This window comes from Epinephelus moara, chromosome 12 (genome assembly GCF_006386435.1).
Source record: "Epinephelus moara isolate mb chromosome 12, YSFRI_EMoa_1.0, whole genome shotgun sequence".
NCBI classification, from domain to species: Eukaryota; Metazoa; Chordata; class Actinopteri; order Perciformes; family Serranidae; genus Epinephelus; species Epinephelus moara.
Window position 1 is genome coordinate 19,297,635 of NC_065517.1, and position 14,849 is coordinate 19,312,483.

At 37.5% G+C, this 14,849-nt stretch overlaps 1 protein-coding gene across 2 annotated transcripts in view; it reads left to right on the plus strand.

Annotated features, from left to right (window-relative positions):
- The first annotated feature begins 2,796 nt into the window (after positions 1-2,796).
- fntb (farnesyltransferase, CAAX box, beta) overlaps positions 2,797-14,849 on the plus strand; it is a 33,583-nt gene continuing 21,530 nt past the window's right edge. Inside the window, exons 1-4 of one of the 2 annotated variants that reach the window (XM_050057613.1) lie at positions 2,797-3,034; positions 6,601-6,665; positions 10,784-10,856; positions 13,252-13,343. In XM_050057613.1, coding sequence (XP_049913570.1) covers positions 2,936-3,034; positions 6,601-6,665; positions 10,784-10,856; positions 13,252-13,343 — 329 coding nt within the window. In that variant the 5' untranslated portion in view covers positions 2,797-2,935. The remainder of the gene's footprint in view (positions 3,035-6,600; positions 6,666-10,783; positions 10,857-13,251; positions 13,344-14,849) is intronic. The other variant, XM_050057612.1, reaches the window with a different exon arrangement.

The window sequence follows — 14,849 nt, forward strand, 5'->3', positions numbered from 1 at the left end:
GAAGTTACAGTAGTAAATAAAATAAATATAAACATCTTGTGATACAACCATGACATATTATCACAAAGGGCGTGTTTTTAACTGTATTGAAAATATATTAGATAACAGAGGAAAAATTTAATAAAACAAAATGAAATAAATAAAGTAAAAATGAAATAAAAAATAAATTAAAAAATGAAGACATAAACTAAAATAAAATAAAATAACAAAATAAAATGAAATTAGAAAAAATAAATTAAAAACAATAAAATGAAATGAAATAAATAAAATTAATAAAATAAAATAATGAAATGAAATAAAATAACATGTACACATAATAAATAAAAATAAAAATGATGAAATGAAATAACATGTAAACATAATAAAATGAAATTAAATTAAATAAAAATAATAAAATGAAATCAATTGAAATAAAATAGGATAAAATTAAGGGGGTTAAGACTATCAATTGTTGTACTTGTCTTCCTATTATCAGTTTAAAAGACTTTATACTACTTTACTTTCACAACTCCCAAATACAATGAAATTGTGATATATATATATATATATATATATATATATGTATATATACATAAGAAGAGAGTCTACCTGTAAATAGGTTACTGTCTGTGTTCAGTTGAATTGAATTGAATTGAACTGAATTGAATCTTATTTAATCTGATTCTATTTTATTTAGCCAAGAAGGTCCCATCGATATACAAGATCTCTTCTTCCAGGGAGCCCTCGTAAAGACAGCGGCACAGGCAGTTACAACAGTAAAAAAATAAAAAATAAAAAGCTAAGTCACATACAACAGACACAATATGTTAAGCAACACAAGAGAAAAATGTAAGAAGAAAAGGGGTTTACAGGCTAAACCAATGATGTCCATACACAATCCACCATACAGAATAGGTCAAGGACTTTATGAAGCAGCAACATGTTTCCTTCAAGGCAGTTTTAAAAAGACCTTTATAATGTTCAAGGACAGGAGTGCTTCTAAGGTAGCAACACTTTAGAGCTTTGGAGAAAGCAGTTTTACCAAGCTCTGAGCGCACCCTGGGGACATTTAAAAGAATAAGATTTCTTATATGTGTGATAGTTTATAAAGCTCACAGCATATTCTTATTACATCTGCTTATTGCAGGTTACATATCATCCACTTTTTATGTAATGTTTATTAAAGTATCTGTACTTTGCTTCAAACTGATCAAACTAGTAGTGGGATATTTGTTAAGTAAAATGCACAATGCAAGCATGACATATTAAAACCAGATTTTAACTCAGGGCCCCTCTGCAACATGGGACCTCAAGACTAGAAAGGCTAATGACAAACATGTACAACATGCTTCACTGGTTATTTGAAAAGCCCATCACATCCAGTAACATTTCCTTACTGTCCTAACTACACTGTCTCCACAGTCAGATGGTATAATAGCTGTACCTCAGCTGGCAGCCAATAGGATTCCCCAGCCAACACTCCCACCTACACCCTAATCTTAGTTGTGTGCATTTGTTATTAAATCAAACCACATCTCAAAAATCAACTCATAAGATATGCTAACAGTGTGACAATGACAAATATAGTGTTCAAAACTTCAGTGGTGTCATTTCCTGTTTCTCATCTGACAGGTTTGCATTTTTAACATTTATTTACAATCAAATTTGTGATTAAGTAATTGAATCTGAAGCTACAGGACCTCTTAAGATCTCAGCCAACTGAAAAGTTTCCTGCTTTGCCTGGTTGGTAATCCAGCTGTGTGTACAGCTGTGTCACAGCTGTGTTTGGAGTCAAGGGATCTGACCTTGTGTAAACCACCTTTCAATAAAACATGATAACGTTTGTAACCCTTCTATCACACAGACTGGTATTACTGGACTGAAAGCAGGCACAGCTCCAACACACTCTGCCTGCCCTTTGAAAGATGTTGGAGAAAAATTCTCATTGAGAGGATGTGAAGACAAATTCTACCAGATCTGGCCACCCTTTATCGACCACTTCAATAATGTTGTTAATCCTTTCCACAAACTAGCCTGGATTAAACACCATTCACAAAAGCACTATTGACACATTTGAAATACTTTTTTTTCCAGCTTATTCTTTTTTCCCCACTGCATTCTTCCCTTTTTATTTTGTCTTATTCAACTTGTCTCAATACATTTTTTCTGTTCTCTAAGAACTGAATTTCCAAAAAATTAAAATACTGCAGCTACTGCTTTTTCCCTATACGTGTGTGATAATTCACCTGTAAAACATGGGTTTGTTTAATTTCTATTTTATATAATTGTTGTTTTTTGATGTCTTCTGCACTTATAAAATACTTATCGTTCAACTTGTGTGTTTTACTCTGAAAACCCCCAATAAAAAAGAAATGCAAATAAAAAAAGCTTTAAAAACATGCTAACTACAGGGGTGTCTAACTTTGTGTCACTTTTGTCATTACTGTCCATAAAGGCTGTATGGAAATTAAAAAAAATCATGTAGAAATGTGATTTTTTTTTTCATTTTGAGCGTTTATTTTGAAGGCTAGGTCACACCACTTCCGGTAGTGCACCATTTTGTTTGTAGGCGACTTGACGCATCAACGGTAGAAATAACGCGCGCGGTGGTATTGCTTCTTTCGACGTCAGTGACATAACACCAATGAGAGAGTGGGAATGACATAAAACTATAACACAGACATTTACTTACTCGTTTATTCATAATTTGTCATAAAACTCACGTCAAACACTTTTACCAGAGGCTCTGAGTGTTTGTGTGCCTTTTATTGCACTGTGAATGACTAAAGTTTGTTCCCTTGGAGACGCCGTAGCAGGAGTGCGCGCAGTTTCCGCCCACTCCAACCTCAGCAGGAAGTGAGCGGAGTCCAGAGAAACTAAACTATCAAAACAAACTAACAGCATCGCTTCACTCCCCGCTCCCCTGCAGCTTACGGGTCCTGTTGCCACCAGCACCATGGACGGTGTACCGACGCCTCTGCGGTGCTTCGATGAATGCCACCCCGCGGAAATGTTCGTGGATGACGGTGTGGAGACTGTGACTTCGGTGGAGCAGGTGAGTGGCGGCACAGATTAGCTCCGTTAGGTAATGTGGCTAATGCTAATGCCGATGCTGAGATTGAGTGACAGCCTCTCTGCTCAGGATGGAGGCGCGTGCGGAGAAGTGTGACAGAGATTGAACTCTCACACACTTTGTTTCTATCACCATGAATCAATCTGTAGATTAGCAGAACGACCGGAAACTGATCAGAAGTAATTAGCTAGCTGGTTAGCAAAGTTGAGCTTTTAGGTAGCTAGCCTTGTACCTTAATGAGATTATGAATTAAGTTAGCCTTTAGCTAAGTAACTTAAACAGTTAAGCCTGAGTACAACACATGTCAATTTACTGTGAGACTGTTGACCAGACTGAGAGGAAAACTCCACATCTAATAGACTTATTATGGTCTGGATTTGAGTTAGTGTGGTTTATTAATTCAAGGATGCAGCAATTAAAGGGGAAGAACACTTAAATTGGGAAATTCTGACATGATGTTTTTGTGGTTTAGTAAAGTTTAATCAGTATTTGTGGACATGAGCTACTCTCTCTCAAAGACAGGAATCAGAAACTTGTGATGTCATCAAGTATAAAGTCTGGAGCTGCTCCATAGACAATGAATGGGAACCTGATTTTGTGTACCATCAGGATGGTGTCATCAGGATGGGTCTTTTTTTCAATACCCAAATGATCTTTATTCTACTGTACAGTCCTGAGACAGAAAATGTTCCCATATACAGGGAATATTCCTCTGGGTGCTCTCAGTGTCATCTATAGCAGTGGTTCCCAACTGGTCCAACCATGGGGTCCAATTTCTCCAGTCATTAGTTCAAAGTAGGGGTGGGGGAAATAATCAATACAGCAGAAGAATAACAGAATAATATAAACAATTGCTTATTCAGTTGACTAAGAACATTTTGCTGCTGCAATTGAATGGCTGAAGTGAGATGAACAGACTGCAAGCGTAATCTTACCGGATAATAAAACAGACGTTGACAAAGCTTTTCTTTGGGGGCATAAATTTGCAGTTGAAAAAAAAGGCAATATATGGTAATATATTTATTGCAAAACTCAGCATAAACCAACATATTTAAAATCACAGTAATATTGTGTCGTGATTTAAGTATCACGATAATATCGTACGTGGAGCCTCTGGTGATTCCCACCCCTTGATCAAAGTCCAGACAGTTTAATACATCAGCGTCATACTTGCGTTTGGCCATGTCACTGAGCTAGTTTGCTGTCTCTGTTGAGTAGCTGGCAGTTATTCACTCACTCTACAGCAGGAGACAGCACTTCAAAGTAAAAGCTCTGTGGCAGAAATTCACTGTACTCTAAAATAATGTTTTTTACAAACTTGACATGTTGGCGAGTCACTTGCAGTCCAATCACAATGGACCCACGACCCACTTTTGGACCACAACCAACCAGTTGGGAACCACTAACCTATAGCACCTTTTCAATTCATTGTCCATGGAGCAGCTCCAGACTTTATACCCTATGAAATCTTAAATTTGAGTTTCAGCACTCTTGTCTTTGGATCTGGAGGAGAGATAGTCCTTTTTATTAACATATTTGGACTGTCTTCAACCTTAGGAATACAATGTATGCATTTTGAATAAGGATGTAGTTCCCCTTAAAGTAAGAGATACCTAAAAGAGAAATGACCCCCTTTCCTAGTAATAGAGTCTAACTACTAACTATCTTTGCTCAAGTACGATAAGATCAGATAACTTTATTTGCCATTTGTAGAGTCAAGTCAGAAATACACAAGTAATGATAAATAGTAAAAGTAGTAGAAGTAGTGTTCTTATCTGTACTTTACTGTACAATTTTGAGGTACTTGTACTTAACTTCAGTATTTCTATTACATGCTACTTCATATTTCTGCTCCACTGCCTTGTGGAAGCCAATATTTTACTTTTCACTCCTCTATATTTATTTAACAACATCAGTTAGTAGTTACTTTGCAGAATTAGATTATTGATACAAAATATAAATCAACTAATTTATGATGTATTATTATGGATCAAACCACCCACCCAGCAGTATGTAAAATATATCAAATGAGCTCCACCCTTGCCAGCTGCAACATTCAAGTTATGGGCAAAAAATGCTTTACTTCTTATTATAGTGACATATGTATTATTCTGATGTGGGCAATTCTGCATAAAGAGGACATTTACTGTTTGTAGGCTACTTGTTTGTAGTATATTTTAATGCTGCTAATACTTATTTACTACTTTATCGTAAAGGTCTAGTGTGTAGGATTTAGTGGCATCTGGTGGTCAGGTTGCAGAACTGAAACTCCTCCAATGTGCTAAGCATGTAGAAAACTATGGAGGCCAACGCAATTTGCAAAAGGCAATGTATAAAGCCAGTGTTTGGTGGCTACATGGCAGACTCTGAGGAACAGGACCCACTCCGTATGTAGGTGTACAAAGCTCATTCTAAGGTGACAATAACACAATGTTTCTTATTTTCAGGTGATTATAAACTAATGAAAACATGGTTACGAATATTAGAGACAATGTCCTGCCCCTTACACACTCCTCTTCATCCCTTATGGGATTCAAAGAGCTCAGTATTTTTGCTCATTGCTGTTTCTGTAATAGTGTGGGGGTTTTTTTATGGGGTAGTGTTGTTAATGCCAGGCTCAACGCCCAAGCTTAGAGGGCCAGTGTGCTGACTTTTGTCTGGCTCATCGCCTGAGACCAAGGTTGAACCTACCAGAGGTCCTAAACCCCTGTCCAGCATCGCTCTCAAGGTCTTAGAAGTGCATAAGCCTCTGCACCACAACAACATAACAGTACAGGGAGAAGATTTCTTGTCCCTAAATGCCCCTAAGTCCTACAAACTGGGCTTTAAGTAAGATTTTGAATGCAGGACAATTTGTAGCGAAGTATTTTTACACACTTGTGTTGGCCCTCTCCAGCCAGGGGCCCGTAACCAGAAGTTACCCAATTTAGAGCCTGGCTGATCGATTTGCTTTCATGATATTACCAGCTGGCACATAGTATTTGATTGCTTACTTTTTTCATTCATAGGAGACAGTTCATGTTCCTCAGCAGTGACATTTTGTAAAATATCATGGTGAGCTCAGCAGATAATTTGCATCCATCAGCTGATAGGTACCAAGAAACTGCCAAAGATAAGTTTAAGGTCATTTAGAAACCCTGTCACCAAGTCATATTTTTGATTTATCCCATTACAGATCGACTTCTTTACACTAAATCATACTACACCTCCACTCTTTTGTCATCATTTGTTTATTTTGTGGCAAAAAAATTTAATTATAAGTGTCACTTATCTATCACAGAGAAATTATAAAAGTCATGCCAGGTCAAAAATGTAACTACTGCAATTTAGAATCAGCACAATGCAACATATGTGATGCTTCTATCTTTAAGTCTGTAGCTCTGTAAGCAAACCGAACCTCTGCTCTGCATTTGACTGATGAAAACAACCAGCTGATGAAAGGCTGATTTTGCTGTTGGTTGTCTTTAGCTCACAGTGACCTTCATAATCACTGTTTACGCTCTTCTCTTTTCTACCCTTTTCTTTTCTTTCCTGTCCTTTTCAACCAGAAAAAAGTGGAGCGCAGCATTGAAGAAGTCATCAATGTTTACAAGCAAATACACAGCCTACCACAGTGAGTATCCAAAGAGACGCCGTGTACTGCTACAGCTGTTTCTGAAATAACAAGTTTTCCAGCAAATGGGAGCACAGACAGTGGTTGGGTTTGGAGAGTTTGTCTCTGACTTATATGTTTCTTTTCTTATTGTACCACTTCGCCTTTACACAGCATTTTCTAAAACCAAGCTACACTGTCATAGTGAAAACTCTCTGTCGCAGTGCTGCTCCATTAGGTCTGAGCTGTTTTCACATCAGTGGTTGTGAGGATGTTACACACTGCTTAATGCCGCTAACCAACATTCACCCAACATCTGACAGGAAAGTCTCTTCCAGGAAAAGCTCTGCCCTACAGACATTATTCAACTTCCCTGACTTTGGTCAGATGTCACAGTGTTAAACAAAAATCTGATATGCATGCAAAATAATCGAGGGGAGACTGAGGGTGCTTTCAGACCTAGAGTTGTCTTGCTTTGGTCTGAATCAAGTGCTAAATTGATACAAAGTTGCATAACTGCCTAGAGTTGGTTCGTGTTCTCACGGCAGCATTTACAAGCGGACCAGATAAAATGCCTTGTGTGAGAAAGCTGCTCTTGATTGGTCAGAATTTCCATGTGGGAAAAATCCAGGAAGTAAACAAAACGTTGAAGAAGAGTACACTTGCAAGATAAATGTGACACTTTCTAATGTCACAATGGAGGGACAACTACGCAGGTTGATTTTAGCGCTGCTCATCGTGGACTATATTGCTGTCACTGTTCATTTTAGTCAAACCATACAGTTTGAAAACGAGGCGCGGCTCCAACTAGAAAACAATGTTTTGATGCATTGGATGTGCTGAATGTGCATATTAAGGCAGTACAGGAGGAGGTGCACATTAATAATCCTCCAGGTAATGTGGCAATATTATATACCGGATAAAAAAAGAAAGTTTTAAGTCATCCATTTCTTGCATGTATTAATGTTTTACAAAGGGTTTATCTTGAGCTATGCCACATCAATACAGGGTTAGTACTATACAGCTGTTATCATTATTATTTTTTCATGCAATTATATCAGATCGGTAATCAATATCAGCCATTGCCCAAGTTAAAGTATCAGGATCGGTATCGGGAACGAGAAAATGGCATCGGAACATCTCTAGGAATATCTAAACCGTAGTTATTCTTTAACCCTTTGAAACCTGAGCAAATTGGTGGGATTTCTGTCAAAGCACGGAAGAAGGCAGTAAGCAACAAAAGAAGAAATGACCCAAAAAAATTGCAAGAAATTAGTAAAAAGAGAAAATTAGGAGCAAGAAAACAAGTAAAAACAAAAAAAGAAAAGAAAGTAAGTTAAAAAATAAACAAACAAGAAAATGATCAGAAAAAAATTCTTAAATATTATACAAAATTCTGTAACATAATTTTAAAATATATAAAAAAAAAAATAGAAATATTGTTTTTCGGTACCTTTTTTCCTTTTCCCCTAGTTTAAAAAAAAAAAATCTGAATCTATTTATTTTTGCAATCTGTGGGAAATTTCTTATCGAAGTAGTAAAAAAGAGAAAATAAACAGGACAACTATTTTTAAAAAAAAAAATAAAAAAAAGTAAATGACCTGGAAAAAGTGCTTAGAATTATAAGAATTCTGTACTATAATTTTAAATATGTAATAAAAATAATTGTAATATAGTTAAGGTAGTTTTTCACTAGACTCTTTTCTTTTTGTTTTTTTAATTTGTGGGATATTTTACGTTGTCCTTTATTCCCATATTTTTGAAAGAAATTGCACCAATTCGCTCAGGGTTCAAAGGTTTAAATACTTGTTAAAGGTTTCTGAAAGCAGCACAAGAAAAGTGATGTTGCTCCAGGTTTCAAAGGGTTAAATGACTGGCAAAATATTTCATATCCCAAATATTGAGCATAAATCAGTGTGAGTCCAGCTATGAGAGAGAAGTGAAATATTAAATCTGTGGTGTACTCTTTTAAGGGAGGTGTAACTGCCTCATGTTGGTATATGAAATGGAAAATGAAGTAGCCTTGCTTTGTGCTTCAGGTGTGACTCTGTCTCGTCAGATTTTAGTACAGTAATTATGTATAAAATCAGTGCCCTAATTCGTCCTGACCTCACTTCAATAGATCATAAAAGCCTTTATATAGTATATACTGAGTGTGGAAAAACATGCATTTTCAAACCCACGGTAACAAATTGCTCAGATAATGTGTAGCCGTAGTGATGAGGAGCATCTATTCATCACACTCATAATGCTGAATTCATTTCACTGCTATTACGAGACATTTCCAGGAACACTGCTCATTGGCTGCGGCTGTTTTTGATCACCGACACCTGCTGTTTGCCCGCGGAGACGCTGATGTATGATGGCTGTTATCTAAACGACGTGTTGATCAGCCCACATACTTTGCTCCTGCTATCAGCTGTCATCAGTCTCCTCTTAATAGGGTGACTCATCTCATTTCTATGACAACTGCGCGGACCTCAATGTCACCGGCGCTGCAGTCAATGGGGAGATGTAGTACAAGAAAATTAACCGTGTTCATCAGTGGAGGTCGTGCGTTTGGTAGTGATCATGTGTTTGGCCTGGACTCTGGGAAGGTAATTGCAGTCTTACATGAAAGTCATATAATCGTCCAAATATGCCACTGAAACCAACATGGCCTAAAACAAACATACAGTTTGAGTGGCAGTTTAAGAGTGAAGAAGTGTTTACTGCTCTTTATTTTTTAAATGTAAGTTCTGCTCAACGTGAAATTATCGGTTTCATTTATGTCCACGCTCGTCTGTAGTTACGTCTGCCCTCTACTTCTGAACAGCCGAGTGGAAGCCTTGTCTGACGAGCGTCACTGAGGTGGGCGGGCTGGCTTTTAGCTGCTTAGCGCTCGTCCTCGTCTCCCTCCAGATTGTTGTTGTGTTGCAGAATAACTGCGATGAAACCTTGGGCAGCGGTCTGTGACTAACCCTGTGTAGGTAGAGTGTAATCACAATGGTCGTAGAGACCGCAGGCGGGGAATCGGATTGGGTGGGTGGAGAGGAAGGAGGGGAGGGTCAGCTGTCTTTGACTCACTGACACACACACTGTCAGACACTTGTGTGTGTGTGTGTGTGTGTGTGTGTGTGTGAGGAGCTACAGATGCAGATGAAAGTTCCTGTGGAGCACGCTGACATTCAAAGGATGGAGGGGAACAGTGTGTGACTGAGGCTCAGAGGGTTTTATGTTTTTATGTGCTCATATATAAATACTACTTTGTCACTCTGCTCAGGGATACGAGGAAACTTCACTGTTGGCTGACACACACTACATCAATGCACACAAAGCACAGTCATGGTTTATAGAGTGCATAGCTTTCATATTTGAATATTTGTTTAGTTTTTTTCTACGTATTTATACTCGTCTGGGGCCTAGTTTTTTTTTTTAAATGTCATGTTCATTTTTTAGAGAGACAAGTACTGAGTATATCATGGACTAATGCTACATACCAAAGCATTATTAGCTCAAGCTAGTTTGCAGCTCTCATCCCGAAACAGACCTTTATGCAAAGGCACAAAACAGCACATTTATTACAATTGGCACCTGAAAGTAGTAAACCAGTTCAAACTCCTGTGTTTGTTTGCCAGATGTTCCTTTTTCTTTCCTGTTCTAAATGAGGACAGACCATGAAACTCTCCTGCTGATAGGAAGTGAATAATAAATTAGGAAGAGAAACACAAAGGAGACACTAATGAGGCTGCAGAGGAGCCAAGATACCTCAAAACATATATAGGTTAATAAATAAATAAACAAGCTGATAGCAGTGCCTTATGTGAAGAAAAGATTTCAGTTAGTCTCAGATTTTGTGACATAGTTTTAATTTTTAAAAGTATTAAGTGTGTTGCTTATGAAAGTGTGAAGCACGCAGAGTGATCACCTGGTGGACATCTGATGGAAACACAAACCATTTTTCATTTTGTGTAATAGCTATGAGGTTACACATGATGTTTAAAATGGCAAAAACAAGAGTGTCCATGAATAGCATTTCTCCAAAGGGACTGAATTGAGCGTCTCCTTTTTAACTGTTCTGTCTCTTTTGACATTTTCTTGTCTGTTTCATGCTGCTGCCTGTTTCAACCTGATCCTTCTGTCCTGTGTTTGGTGTCCAGGCCGACATTGTTGCGGGAACAGCACTACCTATATCTCAAGAAGGGCTTACGTCACTTATCAGATGCTTATGAGGTACAGTATCACACGTCCAGCAGGCAGCCAACACAGGGTTGGAAATTAGCACCAGCCACCAGCCAACTTCTGGCTGCTGGATTTGCATCAGTCACCAGTCAAAAACACACTGGTAACCTATTGAATGGTTGGTAGATTTTGGACTAAAAATGATAATTTTCAACCCTAACTTCATTATTCATGATAAAGATAAACCAAGAATATGTATATGTATATGTTTACCCAAATATTGTACCAGAGATACTTTTGATAAATAAATAAGGGGAAAAACCAGCATATACACATTTTTTTATACCACATATAAATAACATTACAAAGTTATCCAGTGAAGTGGCCATCAGGCCAGAGCAGTGGTCCTACAGCAGCAGTCTCATGATAAACAGAGAGAGAGGGGCTGAGTAAATCAGTTCGCTGCACGCATCTCTACAATGAAATACAGATTTTAACTGTTTAAATGGTCAAATATGCAGTAAAGTTGCAATGACTGGACAAAATTGCAAGGTCGTGCTGAATTCACAGGGATTGAATACATTTGCGTTAACGGTTGTGATCCCAACATCATGAAATCCTGGAGGGACTGATTGTTCAGCCTGTTAGACCTGGCCTGTGGAGGTCAACAGCTCATATTCTCCATACAGAGGATGAAGAGGACACTGAATATCTTAAGCCTTAAAAATTTCACTCTTACGGAAGGTATGAGACGGATCAGACAGTTCAACATCAATGATCTTACTGGCCCCTTTAATCCTTTGAAACCTGAGCAAATTGGCTTGATTTCTATTAAAAACATGGGAAGAAGGCAACAAAAGAAGAGATGACTCAAAAATTGGTAAAGAGAGAAAATTTTTAAAAAAAAAAGACGAGAAAGAAAGAAAGTTAAAAACAAACAAGCAAATGACCTGGAAAGACTACTTAAAAATTACAACAATTCTGTAACACGATTTTAAAATATAATATTAATAATAATGATTATAAATATAGTTTTCCCCTAGATTTTTCTTGCTTTCCTTATTTTTGTTCTTCATTTCTTAATTAATTAATTAATTAATTTACTGTTGCATTTTGTCATTTCTCACCAAGTTGCTTATTGCCTTTTTGCCCATGATTTTTTTTTAAAAAATCACACCATCTTGCTCAGCGTTCAAAGGTTTAAATATGTGCGAAAGGCGTTTGAAAGCAGCACAAGCAAAGTGATGTCACTCCAGGTGTCAAAGTGTTAACTAAATATTGCAACTAGGCATGTTGCAGTATAGCAGTATTGATGATAACCATGATATTTAAAAATGAAATATCAATATCATGTTTAAAAAAAACATAATAATACCATATACATTATCCAGCACCTCTTAAATCATTTCCATTTCTTTCTGTTGTCGCTTTGTCTCCCTCCCCCATCGCCATCTGGGTGCTTTTTGACTAGTTATTAAGTGTTATACAACAGTTCCGGCCCTGCAATCTGATTGGTCGAGAGACAGTAAAACTGTGATGATATTGGAGTACAACATTCAGCGGAGCTCAATGACTTGGAGAAAAGCAACATACTGTCAGATCAAAAGGCAGAGTCGGCTGTGATTGTCACAGCCGTGACGATATCACAGTACAACATCACTCCCTCTCGTGTGATATTGCTTAATTATTGCTCTTTTTGTACGCTTTGTACAGTTATGGTTACAGACTGTCTCTTCACCTCCCTGAACTCGTAATTTCAGTTTGATTCATTTGTCAAAAAACGAGATAAAACGCACAATAAACAAAGTTAAAGATGAGTCTGACTAATAACATTATCATACCGGTCCGTTCACTCAGCGGCTGCATTAGTTCCAGTGTGTCAGTCGTAGCCAGGACAGAAGGACAGTAACACTAGCTGCCTCTGCTTTAAATAGAAATACCACTGTATTCACTTTGCAAAACATATTCTCGTCTGCTCAGGGGAAGGTCACCTCTGTTTTTGTGTGTTAACTGTTCTCTCGTTTCACCAGAAAAGAGAGATGAAGGCGTGTGTCGTCCACTCAGCCCTCATGACAGTGTTTGATTGACAGCCAGTGTGTTACTCTGCTGTCACACTGCTCAGTATCTATATGTCCACTTCAAACACTGCAGCAATGTTGCAGAGATCTGCTGATGGAAATTAGAAGCTGAGTCACAATATTATGTAATAAAGAAACAGCCCATCAGTGTGTTGTTTTTATCACAAACACCATCATCTCTCAGCGCTATGGTTCCCCTCCTGCAGGCTCGCTCTCTGCTGCTTCTGTTTACTCTCGTCTCTGTCTCTGACTGACTGATCTCACTATCTCATTTACTGCTATAATTGGTCATCTGATGCCCATCTGATCATGTGATGTGTGTGTATGTGTGTGGGTGTGGGTGTGTGTGTGTGTGTGCGTGCGGGTAGTGTCTGGATGCTAGCAGACCGTGGCTTTGCTTCTGGATTCTTCACAGTCTGGAGCTACTAGAGGAGCACATTCCCGCTACGGTCGCCTCAGAGTGAGTCACACACACACACACACTCTCACTCTCACTCTCACTCTCACAACTAGGCTGCTACAGCGAGACATTGCCAAAGACTTTTTATTATTTATTGCCATTGCATAATTCTCATAATTACTGGAGTAGAGCAAATAATGCTGCTGCAATGAAATGAAAAAATGTTGATAATTAACTTCAGCTTCACACACACTCTCTAACTGCAACATGAGCAGTTGTAGTTTTGGTTTATTGTGTCATACAATATAAATATATATGACAAATAACATAATACAATTGCCCTACGCACATAGACTTATAAGACACAATATTTACGCTCCAAAAAGAGGGATAAAATGTTAAAGTGACAGGAGTTATTTCCAACTTCGGGGTTCCTGCAGATCCTTGAAAAGTCTTAACCCTTTGAAACCTGAGCAAATTAGCTTAATTTCTTTCTAAAACATGGGAAGAGGGCAACGAAAAATAAAAGAAAAAATGACCCCAAAAATTTGCGAGAAATTAGTAAAAAGAGAAAATTAAAACAAGAAAATTTGTACAAAAAAAATAATTAAAAAAAAAGAGTTAAAAACAAACAAGAAAATGACCTGGGGAAAAAAGAAAATTATAATAATTCTGTAACATAATTTTAAATATGTAATAAAAAGAAATTGTAATGTAGATTTTCCTGAGATTTTTTTCCCTAGTTTTATTTTTTAAATCATTTTCTGAATCTGTTAAGTCTTTGTAATTTATGGCGTTATTTTTACCAAATGTTTTCCCCATGTTTTTTAAGAAATCGCACCAATGTGTTCAGGGTTCAAAGGTTTAAATACTTGTGGAAGGGGTCTGAAAGCAGCACAAGAAAAGTGATGTCACTCCTGATTTCAAAGGGTTAAAAGGCACTGATTTCATTAATCTAAAATAAGGCCTTAATGTGTATTAAAATGTCTAAAATCAATGTTTCAGTAGTCGTATAAATGCTCAGACATCGGAAAGTAATTAATTTTTTTTCTGATTCTGCATTTTAAAATTTCCAAATAACTGGATAATTGGATGATTTAATGATAATAATCCAATTTTTTTCCCCTTTGAAATTAAAAACGCCTCTCACATTAACACCACACAGACCAGGATAGTTGAACCAACAACATTCATATTTCGTTTACAGCAGGGATGCTCAGAGAAGAGAATTCACTGTCTGCTAGCTTGTTGTTACTGTACCCTGGAGAACATGGGGAAATGCACATTCAAGGAAAATTGACTGTTTAGGCAAGATTTTTCAGCCTGGCTGAAACTGGTACAGGGCAGTGCAGACGAGGCTTGGTGTATTTTATGCAGGAAGTTTTTAAAACTCGTCAGAATGGGAATCAAGACAGTGGAATCCCACATGCAGACTCAGAGTGAGGAAGTGTGAGAACAAACACCACATATTTCTCAGTTCTCTTCTTCCCTTGTTCCCTCCATGAGACCAAAAAAAGTCATGTCTTATGTCTCAGTAAAACATTTGGACAAAATTGTTCCTGTACC